Source organism: Hyperolius riggenbachi, chromosome 6 (assembly GCF_040937935.1).
Source record: "Hyperolius riggenbachi isolate aHypRig1 chromosome 6, aHypRig1.pri, whole genome shotgun sequence".
NCBI lineage: Eukaryota > Metazoa > Chordata > Amphibia > Anura > Hyperoliidae > Hyperolius > Hyperolius riggenbachi.
Window position 1 is genome coordinate 42,946,773 of NC_090651.1, and position 17,110 is coordinate 42,963,882.

The following is a 17,110-nucleotide window of genomic DNA, read 5'->3' on the forward strand; positions in this document are numbered from 1 at the left end:
TATTTACATTTTTGACTGGACAGCTTTAACCCATTAGCAACTTCAGTAAAGTTATCAAGATAAGTGCTCTGCTTTTGACCTCAGTCGACAGAACTCATTGGGATGTAAATTCTTGGAATGCTTTGATCTCTCTCTACTAGCAGAAATTATAGAAACTAAAAAGCAGAAGTCCTCTGTTACTGTCTCACACTGCCCCCTAGTGTCAAGTGGTCATAAATACACATTGCAACAGTACTAATTAGAAGCATAAAATAAATAAATAAAAAGTGCTAAAATAAATTGGCCTTTAGCAATTGCAAACCTCCAAATAAATTGGCTGCTAAAGGGTTAAAAGACTATTTCCTCACTTTATTTAGACTGTTTTTATCTATCCCTTTTAACCTTTATTTAATCTTTATATAAATGTATTTCATTGGTTATCGAAAAACAAAAGTTTGCTTTCCTAAAACAGAAAGAATTTGCGATAATTCAGGTTGGAGTGAGCTCGAGATGTCTCCCAGGCACCACTGCTGAATATATGCAAATTAACCATTGTACCCTTAGAAGTTAAACACACCTCCAGAGCCGCTGGAATGCAATGATGTGTCAGCTTGTTAATATGTACAGAGCCAAAATAATCCAACATGCATACAGACTGTTTCGGATTGTTTGATCCTCATCAGTGCATGGCATGGATTAATTTGGCTCTATGGAGTAGGGCTTGTAAATCCGAGAGGCACAGACTAACCAGCAAGCTCATGGTGACCCAGAACTCATTGGGGTGTGTAAGGGACTACAATGGTCCTAAAAGCCCCCTTACTAAGATGTTAAGAAAAACAAAAGTTTGCTTTCCTAAAACAGAAAGAATTTGCGATAATTCAGGTTGGAGTGAGCTCGAGATGTCTCCCAGGCACCACTGGTTATCGGTTCTCTTTTATTGCGTTTGTTCCTGATATTTGGGCCTGAATTAATTAAGGGCGTACATACATTGCTAGTTTTGTGGCATCGATATCCGGCCAATTCGATTATACTGATTGAATCTAGCAGATATTAATGCCGAAGCATGGCCACCCAATCGATCATTTGATCGGTTTCTGGCAGAATTAGGTCAAGAGATAAATTGGGCATGCTATAAAATCTCTGTGGCAAGGGCTTGATTGGGCACGCGGCAGTAACAGCGTTCGATTTTCCTACAACCGTTGGACCCCCAGACCAGTGTGTCTCCAAATGTATGGCTCAAAACATAGAGAGTAGCAGAGTGCAGGTTGGCACTACTTTTGATGTTGACCACGAGTGATGCATAGGTGGCGCCAGTGAGTTCTTCCCCTTGAAATCAGCTTCTAGCGTGCTCTGGTGCAAAGCATAGTACTGGAGCATGTATAGAAGGCAAAAGGAGCTGGCACTGCTTCTAACGCTGATTTATTGAGTATCAAATATATACAGTATATAACAGTCAATGCGTCAATGTATAAAACATCCAAATACTGCATAAGTTAGCATACCATTGAGGATGAGGGCTGCGTGATTGGTGCGGTGGGTGCTGTAACCTGACGGTCGTTTCGCGCGAGTTTGCGCTTCTACGGAGGCTGGCTATGGATGTGCAGTTGCTGGTTTAGTAGCCCTTGCTGTGGACTGGGGAAGGCTGAACTCCTCGCACCCTCTAGAGGTCGCTGTTGTGTCTAAATTCTCTCCTGTCTTGTCCCTGCAGTTATCAGCGACTCTTGCAGACCATCTCGGTGCTGGAGGCTCAGCGGGCTCAGGCTGTGCTAGATGTGGAGCGCTTAACCACACAGCAGAAGGAGGCGCTAACTGATCCTATTGGGTTTGTGGAGGATCTTCAAAAGAAGGTACAGTACAGAGCAGGCTTGTGAGTATGGAGCGCGTCTCATTTCTGACATTTTCCTATTTCCTTAAAGAGGAACTTTACTGAAAGATAGTATTGGGAGTGGGGAATAAATCAATACATTGCAAAGTGAGAAGTTGAAAAATAGAAAATAGATCAGAAATAATTGATGTTCACCCTGCAGGCACATGCTTGGGGGGGGCGCTCAGACACACCCACTTTTAAATATTCAATAAAAGGGTCCCTTTGGCCGTGGAGAGGAAGCAACACCCAATACTGCTTAGTACTAACTGCAAATCAACACCCAATACGACTTGACATCCACTGTAACCTGGCATAAACACGACCTTGGTACCCACTGCAGCTCGACAACGCCTGTACTTTGGCACCTGAGCACCCACAGCAACTTAGCACAACTGGACCTCTGCATCTTACCATCCAGTGCATCTGGGCACTCACTGCAATTTTGTACCTACTAATGCTTAGCAACCACTGCATATTGGCAATCACTTCTTTGCCTGAAAAGAAGCTTCGGTGCTGATCAAGAGGGACAGAGGTCCCAGTACTGATAGGCGAGTCCGTGCCTACATCCGGCTTCACCGTGAGCCTGTGGGTCAGCATCTTTACTGCTGGCAGGCGTGACAATAAAACGGACAGCACAAACTGCCATTATCTATGTCCGTAATCACTAACGTTATAGGTTCAAATCCAGTCAGAGTCCTATTTAAAAAGGTTGTAACTAAACCCTTTATTTCCTTTTAAACAATACCAGTTGCCTGGCTGTCCTGCTGATCTCTGGCTGCAGTAGTGTCTGAATCACACACCTGAAACAAGCAGGCAGATCTTGTCAGATTTTAGTCAGAAAAACCGCATCCGCTGCATGCATATTCGGGATTTGTGGCTAAAAGTATTAGAGACATGATTAGCAGGATAGCCAGGCAACTTGTATTGCTTGAAAATAAACAAATATGTCAGCCTCCATATCCCTCACTTCAGGTTCCCTTTAAGTGGCCATGCTACTAATTTTTATGGGGTCACAAGAAAGGTTGCCAACCAGCAACAAAACCTCTGCCACTAAGGACTAACGTTGTGTCAACCCCAAGCCGCCAATTGTAACCGCAGAGAGATAAGTCTAGTATTGTTTCCAGTACAGAAAGAGTTAAGAATCTCCAGTTGTTATCTATGCAAAAGAGCCATTGAGCTCCATGACTTTCAAAGTGGCAGAGAGCTCTGTCTTCTGAAGCTTATTATCTCAAGTGTCTGTCACTGTATTTTCTTTTTCTCTCAAATGTTCACTAGCCAGCTCTGTAAAATCATTTAGAATGCTGCGTAGTGTGTAATCTGCAAATATTAGAGAATGATGCAATGTTTTAAAAAACACTATATAACTGAAAATAAAAGTGACAATATTTTATTTGCTACTAATGTTATAGTAATTATCCGTAGTACACAACAAATTCATTATATCATAATTTTTTTTTCCGCTTCAGTGTCTCTTTAAAAGGCAACTGAAGTGATAGAGAGGTGGAGACTGACATATTTATTTTGTTTTAAAGGAATACTGTCGGGGGTCGGGGGAAAATGAGTTGAACTTTCCCGGGGCTTCTAATGATCCCCCGCAGACATCCTGTGCCCGCGCAGCCACTCACCGATGCTCCGGCCCCACCTCCGGTTCACTTCTGGAATTTCAGACTTTAAAGTCAGAAAACCACTGCGCCTGCGTTGCCGTGTCCTCGCTCCCGCTGATGTCACCAGGAGCGTACTGCGCAGGCCCAGTATGGTCTGTACCTGCGCAGTACGCACCTGGTGACATCAGCGGGAGCGAGGACACGTCAATGCAGGGGCAGTATTTTTCCGACTTTACAGTCTGAAATTCCAGAAGTGAACCGGAGGCGGAGCCAGAGCATCGGTGAGTGGCTGTGCGGGCACAGGATGTCTGTGGGGGACTATTAGAAGCCCCCGGTAACTTCAACTCATTTTCCCCCGACCCCCTACAGTATCCCTTTAAGCAATACAAGTTGCCTGGCTATCCTGCTGATCCTCTGCCTGTAATGCTTTTAGCCATATCCCCTGAACAAGCATGCAGCAGATAAAGTGTTTCTGACATTATTGTCAGATGTGACAAGATTAGCTGCATGCTTGTTTCTGGTGTGATTCGGACACTATTGTAGCCAAATAGACCAGCAAGGCTGCCAGGGAACTGTTATTGTTTAAAATGAAAAAATTCTGGCAGCTTTCATATCACTCTCAATTCAGTTCCCCTTTAAAGAACCCCTGAACCGGAAAGTTTTTAACTTGCTTTTAATTCTGATTTTTGTTTTGTGCGGCGCTGTGACATATGTCACAGCACCATCCACACCTTCCCTCTGTGGTCCCCGCTCTGCTCAGCCGTAATCTCCGTTGTCGAATATGGGTGGGAAGGAAGTGGCAGTTTCCCCTCCTCTCCTTCTGTCTCTGGTTCCTGACATCAGTGTGTGTAATGGCACTCAGTTCAGGAGAGCTGCAACTTGTGTGGGCTCAGGGAGATTGAGCTCTGAATGATAGTGCACTGATATATTTTTTTTTTTTAGAAATCCCACAGTTTTATGTTATGTTTAAATTTTTTTTTTAAAAAAGCAGACTTATTGTTTTGTTTCTGATTAATGACACCATCTTTCTTTGTCTCAGAGAGCTAAACTATTTGAACTATTGGCCAGATAAAGGCTTTATGATTTTAATTCCTTATCAGTGAAGATTATGCTGTAGACTGATAGGGTCTCGACTCGGGAGAAACTGTCAATACTTGCATACCTTTAAGGCAGGAAAATAAAGGAAATTAAGGAACACCGCATAGATATTTGTATGCTTGCCACTGTACATATACATGTCTATCTCATCATGTCAAGTTACTTAAGCGCCCCTTTACGTTTAAGCAAGTAGTTTCCATGGGAACTTCTCAACATCATTCTTTTAAAATTATTTTTGGGGAGGTTCAGTTATAAGCGCATGTGTTTTAGTCGGCAGGAGCATCTTGAGTCTCCCAGTTTCCTTTGTAACCATTACTTTCTTCTCTCGCTAGATGGATTTGGGGATTCCGCGCCCGCAGAGGATTGTGCAGCTGCCGGAGATCTCTTGGGACCAGTATACCTCCGCTCTGGGGAACTTCGAGAGAGAGTTCAGAAACCGCAAGCGGAACTCCAGAAGAGTCAAACTCATTTTTGACAAAGGTTAGTGGCCTGGAGGAGGAAAAAAAAGTCAGCTTTGTATATTGCGAGGATTAGTAAACCTGAAAAGTAAACAAAAAAAATAGTTTCATACTGACATCAGTAGGGGGAAGCCTTTGGGGATGCTCCAGAGGGCCCGATTCTTCTCGCCCCCCTCCTCTGCCGGACAGAACTCGCTTCCTTTTCGTGGTCGCAGGTCCTTCTGTGTATGAGGAAGGCTGTACTACACAGGTGCCAGTGGGCTCACACCTGCGCAATAGCACACAGCCGTGCACAACTGGATCTGTAACTTAAAGGGGCATTATGGCGAAAATTTTTAAAATTTAACCACTTCAGCCTTCAATGTCGTTTCACCTTATGCATCCAAGCAACTTTCACCTCCCATTCATTCGCTAATAACTTTATCACTACTTTTCACAATTAATTGATCTATATCTTGTTTTTTCCGCCACCAATTAGGTTTTCTTTGGGTGGTACATTTTGCTAAGAATTATTTTTTTCTAAATGCATTTTAACGGGAATATTAACAAAAAAATTGAAAATTAAATCATTATTTCTCAGTTTTCAGCCATTATAGCTTTAACCACTTGAGGACCGCGGGCTTTACCCCCCTTAAGGACCAGACCCTTTTTTTCCATTCAGACCACTGCAGCTTTCACTATTTATTGCTCATACAACCTACCACCTAAATGAATTTTGGCTCCTTTTCTTGTCACTAATAAAGCTTTCTTTTGGTGCTATTTGATTGCTGCTGCGATTTTTACTTTTTATTATATTCATCAAAAAAGACATGAATTTTGTCAAAAAAATGATTTTTTTAACTTTCTGTGCTGACATTTTTCAAATAAAGTAAAATGTCTGTATACATGCAGCACGAAAAATGTGGACAAACATGTTTTTGATAAAAAAAAAACCCATTCAGCCTATATTTATTGGTTTGGATAAAAGTTATAGCGTTTACAAACTATGGTGCAAAAAGTGAATTTTCCCATTTTCAAGCATCTCTGACTTTTCTGACCACCTGTCATGTTTCATGAGGTGCTAAAACTCCAGGATAGTATAAATACCCCCCAAATGACCCCATTTTGGAAAGAAGACATCCCAAATTATTCACTCAGAGGCATAGTGAGTTCATAGAAGATATTATTTTTTGTCACAAGGTAGCGGAAAATGACAGTTTGTGACAAGAAAAAAAAAGAAAAAAAGTTTCCATTTCTGCTAACTTGTGACCAAAAAAAAAATGAAATCTGCCACGGACTCACCATGCCCCTCTCTGAATACCTTGAAGTGTCTACTTTCCAAAATGGGGTCATTTGTGGGGTGTGTTTACTGTCCTCGCATTTTGGGGGGGTGCTAATTTGTAAGCACCCCTGTAAAGCCTAAAGGTGCTAATTGGACTTTGAGCCCCTTAGCTCAGTTAGGCTGCAAAAAAGTGCCACACATGTGGTATATGTGTTTTGAGATGTACACATACCCATGCTGGGTGGGAGAAATATGTCTGTAAATGACAATTGTTTGATTTTTTTTTTACACACAATTGCCCTTTTACAGAGATATTTCTCCCACTCAGCATGGGTATGTGTAAAAATACACCCCAAAACACCATTATACTACTTCTCCTGAGTACGGCGATACCACATGTGTGGCACTTTTTTGCACCCTAACTGCGCTAAGGGGCCCAAAGTCCAATGAGTACCTTTAGGATTTCACAGGTCATTTTTGTTTCAAGACTACTCCTCACGGTTTAGGGCCCCTAAAATGCCAGGGCAGTATAGGAACGCCACTAATGACCCTATGTTAGAAAGAAGACACCCCAAGGTATTCCGTTAGGAGTATGGTGAGTTCATAGAAGATTTTATTTTTTGTCACAAGTTAGCGGAAATTGATTTTAATTGTTTTTTTTTCACAAAGTGTCATTTTCCGCAAATTTGTTATCTTTTGGGATCATTTGTGGGGTTCCTATACTGCCCTGGCATTTTAGGGGCCCTAAACCGTGAGGAGTAGTCTTGAAACCAAATGTCGCAAAATGACCTGTGAAATCCTAAAGGTACTCATTGGACTTTGGGCCCCTTAGCGTACTTAGGGTGTAAAAAAGTGCCACACATGTGGTACCGCCGTACTCAGGAGAAGTAGTATAATGTGTTTTGTGGTGTATTTTTACACATACCCATGCTGGGTGGGAGAAATATCTCTGTAAATGACAATTGTTTGATTTTTTTTACACACAATTGTCCATTTACAGAGAGATTTCTCCCACCCAGCATGGGTATGTGTAAAAATACACCCCAAAACACATTATACTACTTCTCCTGAGTACGGCGATATCACATGTGTGACACACTTTTGCAGCCTAGGTGCGCTAAGGGGCCCAACGTCCTATTCACAGGTCATTTTGAGGCATTTGTTTTCTAGACTACTCCTCACGGTTTAGGGCCCCTAAAATGCCAGGGCAGTATAGGAACCCCACAAGTGACCCCATTTTAGAAAGAAGACACCCCAAGGTATTCCGTTAGGTGTATGGCGAGTTCATAGAAGATTTTATTTTTTGTCACAAGTTAGTGAAAAATGACACTTTGTGGAAAAAAAAAAACATTAAAAATCAATTTCTGCTAACTTTTGACAAAAAATAAAATCTTCTATGAACTCGTCATACACCTAACAGAATACCTTGGGGTGTCTTTTTTCTAAAATGGGGTCACTTGTGGGGTTCCTATATCGCCCTAGCCTTTTACGGGCCAAAAACCGTGAGTAGTCTGGAAACCAAATGTCTCAAAATGACTGTTCAGGGGTATGAGCATCTGCAAATTTTGATGACAGGTGGTCTATGAGGGGGCCAATTTTGTGGAACCGGTCATAAGCAGGGTGGCCTTTTAGATGACAGGTTGTATTGGGCCTGATCTGATGGATAGGAGTGCTAGGGGGGTGACAGGAGGTGATTGATGGGTGTCTCAGGGGGTGGTTAGAGGGGAAAATAGATGCAATCAATGCCCTGGGGAAGTGATCGGAAGTGGGTCTGAAGGGGATCTGAGGGTTTGGCCGAGTGATCAGGAGCCCACACGGGGCAAATTAGGGCCTGATCTGATGGGTAGGTGTGCTAGGGGGTGACAGGAGGTGATTGATGGGTGTCTCAAGGTGTGATTAGAGGGGGGAATAGATGCACGCAATGCACTGGCGAGGTGATCAGGGCTGGGGTCTGAGGGCGTTCTGAGGGTGTGGGCGGGTGATTGAGTGCCCTAGGGGCAGATAGGGCTCTAATCTGATGGGTAGCAGTGACAGGGGGTGATTGATGGGTAATTAGTGGGTGTTTAGGGTAGAGAACAGATGTAAACACTGCACTTGGGAGGTGATCTGACGTCGGATCTGCGGGCAATCTATTGGTGTGGGTGGGTGATCAGATTGCCCGCAAGGAGCAGGTTAGGGGCTGATTGATGGGTGGCAGTGACAGGGGGCGATTGATGGGTGATTGACAGGTGATCAGGGGGATAGATGCATACAGTACACAGGGGGGGGGGGGTCTGGGGAGAATCTGAGGGGTGGGGGGTGATCAGGAGGGAGCAGGGGGCAGTTTAGGGCATAAAAAAAAATAGCGTTTACAGATAGTGACAGGGAGTGATTGATGGGTGATTAGGGGGGTGATTGGGTGCAAACAGTGGTCTGGGGGGTGGGCAGGGGGGGGGGTCTGAGGGGTGCTGTGGGCGATCAGGGTGCAGGGGGGGGGGGGGAAATCAGTGTGCTTGGGTGCAGACTAGGGTGGCTGCAGCCTGCCCTGGTGGTCCCTTGGACACTGGGACCACCAGGGCAGGAGGCAGCCTGTATAATACACTTTGACAAAGACAAGACAAGACAAATAACATTTATATTGCGCTTTTCTCCTTGCGGACTCAAAGCGCCAGAGCAGAGCAGCAGCCACTAGGGCGCGCTCTATAGGCAGTAGCAGTGTTAGGGAGACTTGCCAAAGGTCTCCTACTAAATTAGTGCTGGCTTACTGAACAGGCAGAGCCGAGATTCCAACCCTGGTCTCCTGTGTCAGAGGCAGAGCCCTTAACCATTACACCATCAGCCAACACTTTGTATGCGGCGATCCGAGTGCTAGTAACCCGCCGGCGCTTCCGAACGGCCGGCGGGTTAAAGCACGACGGGGCGGAGCCAGTCGCCGCCAGTCGCCGGTGGCTGATCGCGTCACGAATGACGCGATCGCTCCGCCCATGCCCGTACAAGGACCGCCGCCAATTGTACATGCGGCGGTCCTTGCGGGATCCACTTGCCGGCCGCCTCTGTGCAGTGGGCGGTCGGCAAGTGGTTAAAATAATACATGCTACCATAATTAAAACCCAAATATTTTATTTGCCCATTTGTCCCAGTTATTACACCATTTAAATTATGTCCCTATCACAATGTATGGCATCAATATTTTATTTGGTAATAAAGGTGCATTTTTTCAATTTGCGTCCATCACTATTTACAAGCTTATAATTTTAAAAATTATAGTAATATACTCTCTTGACATGCATATTAATAAAGTTCAGACCCTTATGTAACTATTTGTTTTTTTTAATTGTCATTTTTTTATTTGTTTTTTTTTGGAGTGGGGAAGTAAACAGGTAATTTTAAATGTACTGTAATTGATTGTGTATATTTAAAAAATAAATAAAAATGTATGTAGATGTAGTTTTACTATTTAGCCACAAGATGGCCACAGTCATTTTTGGGTTTTTCATCCTGTAAGCGAGAGCTCTCGCTTACAGGAACTGAAAGGATGACAGGAAACTTAGAAAAATTGCGGCTTTTCAGAGAAGCTGTCGGTTTTTCATAGGGAGATATAGATCAATGAATGGGAACTGTGTTTCCATTCATTGATCTCCGGGGAGGCTGGAGCATGCGCGGGAGCGCGCCCGGCGCAGCTGCAGCAGGGCAGGCTATCTGGATGGATATATCCGTCCAGATAGACCTAAGTGATTAAAATATGTGCAAACAGACAAATAAGAAGTATGTTTTTTTCAGGGCTGTGGAGTCGGTACAAAAATCCACCGACTCCGACTCCTCAGATTAGGATTCCTCCGACTCCTTGACTCCGACTCATCTAATTCGCATATTAAATTTTTTTTGATTGAAAGTATGTAACATGAAATGCATCTCTTAACTGCCAACGCTTAGGAATTTTAAAATACAGCTAAAGTGAGAGGGATATGGAGGCTGCCATATTTATTCCCTTTTAAACAACATCAGTTACCTGGCTAGCTGGCTGATCTTCTGTCTCTAATATTTTTAGTCATAGATCAAAACTAGTCCTTGGTAAGAGTACTTGTAGAAGGTACAGACAAGAGCAAAGAACATCTATCAGGCCCTAGGCAATGTAAGTGTGGGTACATGTAAGAATGATGTGCAGGTACTCTGCAGGGGAATAAGGAGATTCTTCCTCTATTACACATTCTTCATGCACAATCTAAACCAGCTTTATGGGTGATAACACTTCTGTGTTCAATGTGCACAACATTCTCAGTGGATTCCCTGCAGCTCTGTGGGGAGTGCATATGTAGAGTATAGTACTACTGTGTGACAAAGTAAACCTGAGACAGATGAAATTAAAGTTTTATACATACATGGGGCTTCCTCCAGCCCCCTTCAGGCTAATCAGTCCCTCGCTGTCCACCTCTGCCACCTGGATCTTCTGCTATGGGTCCAGGTACTTGAGCGAGTCAGGCATAGTGCGCATGCACACACTCCGCTGCCGGTAGCGTACTACACCTGCACAGCACTCTTGCGCAGGTGCAGAATGTTCCTGGCTGTGGAAGCGGCATGTGGCCGGACTGCGCTGACTGGCTGAATTACCGGGACTCGTAGCAGAAGATCCAGGTGGAGGAGGACAACGAGGGACTGATTAGCCTGAAGAGGGCTGGAGGAAGCCCCAGGTATGTATAAAACATTTCTTTTCATCCTTCTCAGGTACCCTTTAATTCGTAGTCACCAAACCAAATTTTAACAACATATCAAATTATTTGATTTCACGAGCAAAGGGTGTGCATATATTTGCATATATTTGTATAAAACAGCATCAGCGCAGAATTATTTCCATCTCATTGACCATCTCTATTAGTGACACGGCTACACATCAGGCTTTATTCTTACAGCATAGATGTTATTTAGTATATATAAGAGATTCCTGTGTACACATCATATATACAGTCACAATCAGATGTGTATATCTGACTTTAAAAATACGGGGACTGCTTTATTGAAGCAGCACAAGTAACTATTTTTTGATTGGTTTATTTCATTTTTGTGGACTAAGCACAGCTATTACTGTATATATAAATTATTTATGATGACTATTATCTGAGAAATAGGACATTTTATCATATTGTCTATTTTAATCACAGTTTGAATTCATTAGAAGTCGGAGTCGGTGCATTTTCTCCCGACTCCGACTCCAGGCACCCAAAAATTGCTTAGACTCCCGACTCCACAGCCCTGTTTTTTTCCCCAGAGTAAAATCAACCATAAATTACTTTTCTCCTATGTTGCTGTCACTTACACTAGGTAGTAGAAATCTGACAGGTTTTGGACTAGTCCATCTCTTCATAGGGGATTCTCAGCAAGGATTTTATTCTTCATAAAGATATTCCCTAAAAAGGATTTAAACAATGATGCTGACCAGCTTCCCTGCTCGCTACAGTTTTTTTGGCAGTTGGACAGAGCAACTGCCACTCACGAAGTGCTTTTGAAAATAAATAAATCCCTGAGAATCCCCCATTAAGAGATGGACTAGTCCAAAACCTGTTTTCTTCTGTCAGATTTCTACTACCTACAGCAACATAGGAGAAAAGTAATTTATGGCTAATTTTACTCTGGAGGAAGTGTACTTCTTATTTGTATATGTTTGCACATATTTTAAATTTTTACAATTTTTCGCTATAGTGCCCCTTTAACAGGCACTGGCCTTGCATGCACCTGTACAATGTGGCCCACTTATACACAGAGAGGAACTCAGCTGCTAATGTTTAAATTTACTGTTGAGTATTCTTTAGTGGATCCCAGCGTAAGAACAGAGGGGCTTTACCGTACTGAGGTAAGTATGTAAGTGTTTGTTTTATCTGACTTAGGGTTTACTTTTAAAAACTTGTATTGCTTTCTTTTACTGGCTTTTTGGAAAGGAGACAGGCAGACTACAGTAAGTTTCAAACCGGAAATGCTAGGTGGGACGTTCTGCTTGCTGTAATTATGTAATCATATTCGTGTTAAAATAAATTCATAACATGTAGATTGAAGTGAATATCAGTTTTTATAGGTCTCCACATGTAGAGTAGCATCATGTGAAGGATTTAGGTCTGCCTATAAGGGGATTGGAAGTTACGCAGGACCCAGAAAAATACAGCAAAGTCCCTGTTATCTGGAATTCAGGCAACCAGACTCAACCAGACTCAGCATGCCTGAGGGTTTACGGGGACCTCTTTTTTGGGGGCTTTCTGAGGGTGCTGGCAGTCTTTCAAATACTTACCGAGGCTCCAGCGATGCCTGGCAGTCTCCCTGGACCTCTGTGTACAGAAACCAGTGTCACATGACCTGATGCAGGTCAGCTGACACTCTGGCTTCCATGCACTGGGGAAGCCGGAAAGCCCTTCCAAGCCCGTGGGGAGATAGAGGGAGATTGCCAGAAATTGCCAGACATTGCTGGAGCCTCGGTAAGTAATTTCAGGGTTGAGGTTTGTGCTATTTCAGCCGGTTGCTCAAGCAACTGCAAGCACAAGTATCCGGAATCATGCGATCCCCGCCGGTGTCGGATACCGGGGACTTTGCTGTATATAGAAACGTCTTTGTTATGGGAATTGAAAAAAACAAAAAACAACCAGATACTTACCTAAGGAGAGGGAAGGTTGGAGGTCCTATAGAGCCTTACCTCTCCTCTCTCAGTCCCCTTGTTTAAAGCGGAACTGAAGAGTATTTTAAAACAAACTGTTTCACTTACCTGGGGCTACTGCAAGCCCCCAGCAGCCATCATGTCCCTCCCGGTCATCCACGAGCCTCCATTCTCCCGCCGCCTCTCCGTTTCGTTCCTTGACTCGAAAGTCGAGGGGCCACAAGCGTATCCTTTTTTAAGCGTTCCTGTCTGCAATAGCATTATTGCGGACTAGAACACAAAGAAGAATATACATGGCCAGAGCCCCACAGGCACAGTGGCCCGGTGGCAAAACCGAAAGTAGCTGGCGGCGGGAGGACGGAGGCTTGTGGAGGACGGCGTGGGACAGGACGGCTGCTGGGGCTTTGCAGTAGCCCCAGGTAAGTGAAACAGTTTGTTTTAAAATACTCTGCAGTTCCGCTTTAACTGCTGGCTCCCCCGTTTGAATGTCCTGCTGCGGGAGGATTCGGAAGTGCTGCGCATATGTGAGCAGGCGAGAGAGAGCACGCTGGCGCAGTACAGAGCCGCCACGGGAGCATACGGGCAGATCGCTGTCTGTCAACATGTGGCAAACGGCGATCTCACCCGAGGGATCGAGAGCCTCTGAAAACCCAAAGAAGACGGGCTGCGAGCGTCCGGAGAGGGGGAGGTGAGTTCTAACTCCCTCTGCACTGCATCCCCATACCTCCTGTCGGCTACCTTGAACTAGTCTCGTGATTGCCACTCCCAGCTTCTTTTGTCCACCACGAGCCTGACTTGGGGCTACAGCCAAGGAGGTTAAAGTGACACTTAAGTCATCCCAAAAAAAATGAGTTTTACTCACCTGGGGCTTCTACCAGCCCCCTGCAGGTGTCCGGTACCCTCGTAGGCTGGCTCGGATCCTCCTGTCCCCACCGACGGCTACTTCCGTTTTCGATGACAGGGCCGACAGGCCTGGGAACGCGAGTGATTCTTCACTTTCCTGGCCGCAATAGTGCCCTCTATGCTGCTATTGTGGCCAGGAAAGCGATGAATCACTCGCGCGCCCAGGCCTGTTTTTCCTGGCCTGTTGGGCCTGTCGCCGAAAACGGAAGTGGCTGCCGGCTGGGACAGGAGCATCTGATCAAGACTACGAGGGCACCGGACACCTGCAGGGGGCTGGTAGAAGCCCCTGGTGAGTAAAACTCATTTTTTGGGATGACTTAAGCATCCCTTTAAAGACTCCAAAAGTTGGTTTAAAAAGATAGAGCTACTAGTAGTAGCTACTGAAAGTAGTGCTACTCTGTTCTGACTCTGGCCTAATTACCCAGGTATGCCTCTGTCCCTCATGTATTTAAAGACAACCAAGGTTGTAATATAGAATACATTGAAAGTAAACCTCTTTGAAAGTTATGCAAGAATCAGGCTTACCAAAATACCAATAAGCATAACAGATGAAGTCTAGTAAAATGTACTGATAATAAAATAGTAGGCACTGTGCAGCGCTGTGGGAAGAGGTGGGTGGGGTCAGGCGATCTGCTGGGGATGGAACACCCAGGGCTAGTACACACTAAAAGAGCTTTTCTAAGCGCTTTGTGATTTGAAAAGCTCTTGCTAATGCAATGCTATGTGTGTGTTCTCACTGGAAAAGTGTGATTATGTATAAATCCCTCATAGCATTGCATTAGCAAGAGCTTTTCAAATCACTAGCGATTAAAAAGCTCTCGCAGTGTGAATCCGCTTTCACTCTGCTGGCAATGAGGAGCTACTGGATGCAGCCAGGAAGACACTTTTTCAATATATTTACTGTGAAAACTTCAGATGTGCAATACACAAAATATTGTGCAGTTCTCATTAATGCATATCCACTGTCATATGCTTGAAAAAATATTACAGGCTGAATGAAAGCTGTAAATGAAGTAAATGTAGGATAAGATACGTGAAATGCAGTGTGTTAAAGCGTACCAGAGCTCACATAACTAAAAATAATTATACGTTCCTGAGGCTTCCTCCAGCCCCATCAGCTCGGATTGCTCCTACGCTGCCGTCCTACGCTGGCCACAGCTCCCGAAGCTGCAGACATCGGAGAATGGCAGCGTGGGAGCAATACGAGCGGATGGGGCTGGAGGAAGCCCCAGGTATGTATAAATCTTTTTAGTTATGTGAGCTCTGGTTTCCTTTCAGGTGAAATCTAATGCTAGTTTCTGTTTTTCTGTCAATAGCTGGTTTACATGCCAACTCCCAAAGAGCTGGAGATAAGGATGGCGAACCCTCCTCTTACTCTGTGTTACCCCAGAGTGACAGTCAGGACAGCTCTGCGACCAGCGCGTCCCAGGTAAGGACGTCCCTGCAGTTCTCCAAGTGCATTTTAGTCTGTTACAAATGTACTCCTTGTATTTATGCATTTTAAATGTTACATTTTTCACGATAGTGGTCCTTAAATGATAATGCTCATTATAGTGTGAAAGAACACTTCTCTTATGCCTTGTTTAGTCTTTGGGTTTTCTTTTAAATATATATATAGAGGACTTTCGAAGTGTAGGAACGGTATTGTTCTTACTTAAAGAGACACTGAAGCGAAAAAAAATAATGATATGATTTGTAATGTGTAGTACAGCTAATAAATAAAACATTAGGAGCAGAGGCATATGTCTAATATTGTTTCCAGTACATGAAGAGTTAAGAAACTCCACCATGTTATCTATGCAAAAGAGCCATTGAGCACCACGACTTTCAAAATCGTAGAAAGCTCTGTGTTCTGAAGCTTATTATCTTAACTGTCAGTCACTGTATTTTATTTTTCTCTGCAGAGGAGAGTTCAAAAGTTCACTTGCTTGCTCTGTAAAATCATTTAGAATGCTGGGTAATGTGTAAACTTCAAATATTAGGGAAGGATGCCACATTATAAAAAAACAAAACTATATAACTGAAAATAAAACTATGAGTATATTTTCTTTGCTACTAATGTTCTAGTAATTATCCGAACTACACAACCAATTCATTATATCATAAGGTTTTTTTTTCCGCTTCAGTGTCTCTTTAACTGTTCTTACTTAATCCTGATTCTGACACCTTTCATCACAGGTGAGAGGAAGACTCTGTACAGAAACCAAACCCGGAACCTTTAACCAGCTGTGGACTGTGGAAGAGCAGGTAAGCTGTCTCATACAGTATCTCATTATCTCCCATCTCCCTGTTCTGCATGTTTGCAGCATTATTAGTTTTCCTGTAGTGGTGATAAGCCTATGCCTGATCACTCATTTTTGTTGTGAATGAACAGAAAAAGCTGGAGCAGCTGCTGCTGAAGTATCCTCCAGAAGAGGTGGAATCCAAACGGTGGCAGAAGATTGCGGATGGCTTGGGCAACAGGACGGCCAAACAGGTGCATCATCGTGTCAGTGTTCATTACCCTCTATATGTAGACGTCACTCTGCTGGAAATATCACCTTTACAGTCTGTAGTGCAGTAGAATGAACTTCCGGAAGGAGCGATCTTGTGCTGTGTGTAGTTGGTGCAGCTCTCAGTTTCCATGCAGGACAGCTAGGATATGTGGAGACAAAGTAGAAGAAAGCACTCTCGAGGCTTGATTCACTAAGACAAATAGCATGCCTTATCAGAGTTAACACACCTTATCAGAGTAGCATAGCAAGCACTACGAACTTATGCCTGCTAATTGGCAATGACGAGAGCTCCACTTGTCCTGCCCTGAGTCCTTGTGGGTCCAATCACTTTAAAGGACATTATCCCCGCACTTTGATTGGCCCAATAGGCTGCCTGTTAAGTTTCCTGTCAAGTGACAGGCAGCCTATTGGGCCATTCAAAGTGCAGGGATGTCCTTTAACCACTTGACGACCACAGTGCTAACCCCCCCTAAAGACCAGGCCATAATTTGCAGTACTGGGCTGTGCAATCTTTTCAGCCTCCTGCACAGCCCAGCTATGGAGCCCAGCGATCGGACTTGCCTCCTTTTTTTGTCCCTAAGGGGACATGCCGCCGGAGGGGTCCGATCGCTGCAGCAGTTTATTTTTTTCCCCCAGCCTCTATGAGGCTCTCTCTCCCTCCTCCCTCCCCTTCCCTCCCCCCTCCCCTTCCCTCCGCCTCTCCGTCATCAGAATTGGAACAGAACGGTGATCCGCCCTGTTTTGCCTCTCATAGGCATCAGCCTATGAGAGGACCGCGCTCCCCAGCCAATCAGAAGCCGAGGAATCTCCGATCTCTTGCAACGCTGCCGGG

The 17,110-nt window shown here is 44.3% G+C and overlaps 1 protein-coding gene across 4 annotated transcripts in view; it reads left to right on the forward strand.

The window, feature by feature from the left end:
- The window catches only part of ZZZ3 (zinc finger ZZ-type containing 3), a 69,967-nt gene that overhangs the window by 35,416 nt on the left and 17,441 nt on the right, over nt 1–17,110 (forward strand). For 3 of the 4 annotated variants that reach the window (XM_068239182.1, XM_068239184.1, XM_068239183.1), the window contains exons 3-7: nt 1,688–1,826; nt 4,881–5,028; nt 15,100–15,212; nt 15,962–16,030; nt 16,158–16,271. In XM_068239182.1, the coding sequence (XP_068095283.1) occupies nt 1,688–1,826; nt 4,881–5,028; nt 15,100–15,212; nt 15,962–16,030; nt 16,158–16,271 (583 nt within the window). The remainder of the gene's footprint in view (nt 1–1,687; nt 1,827–4,880; nt 5,029–15,099; nt 15,213–15,961; nt 16,031–16,157; nt 16,272–17,110) is intronic. The other variant, XM_068239185.1, reaches the window with a different exon arrangement.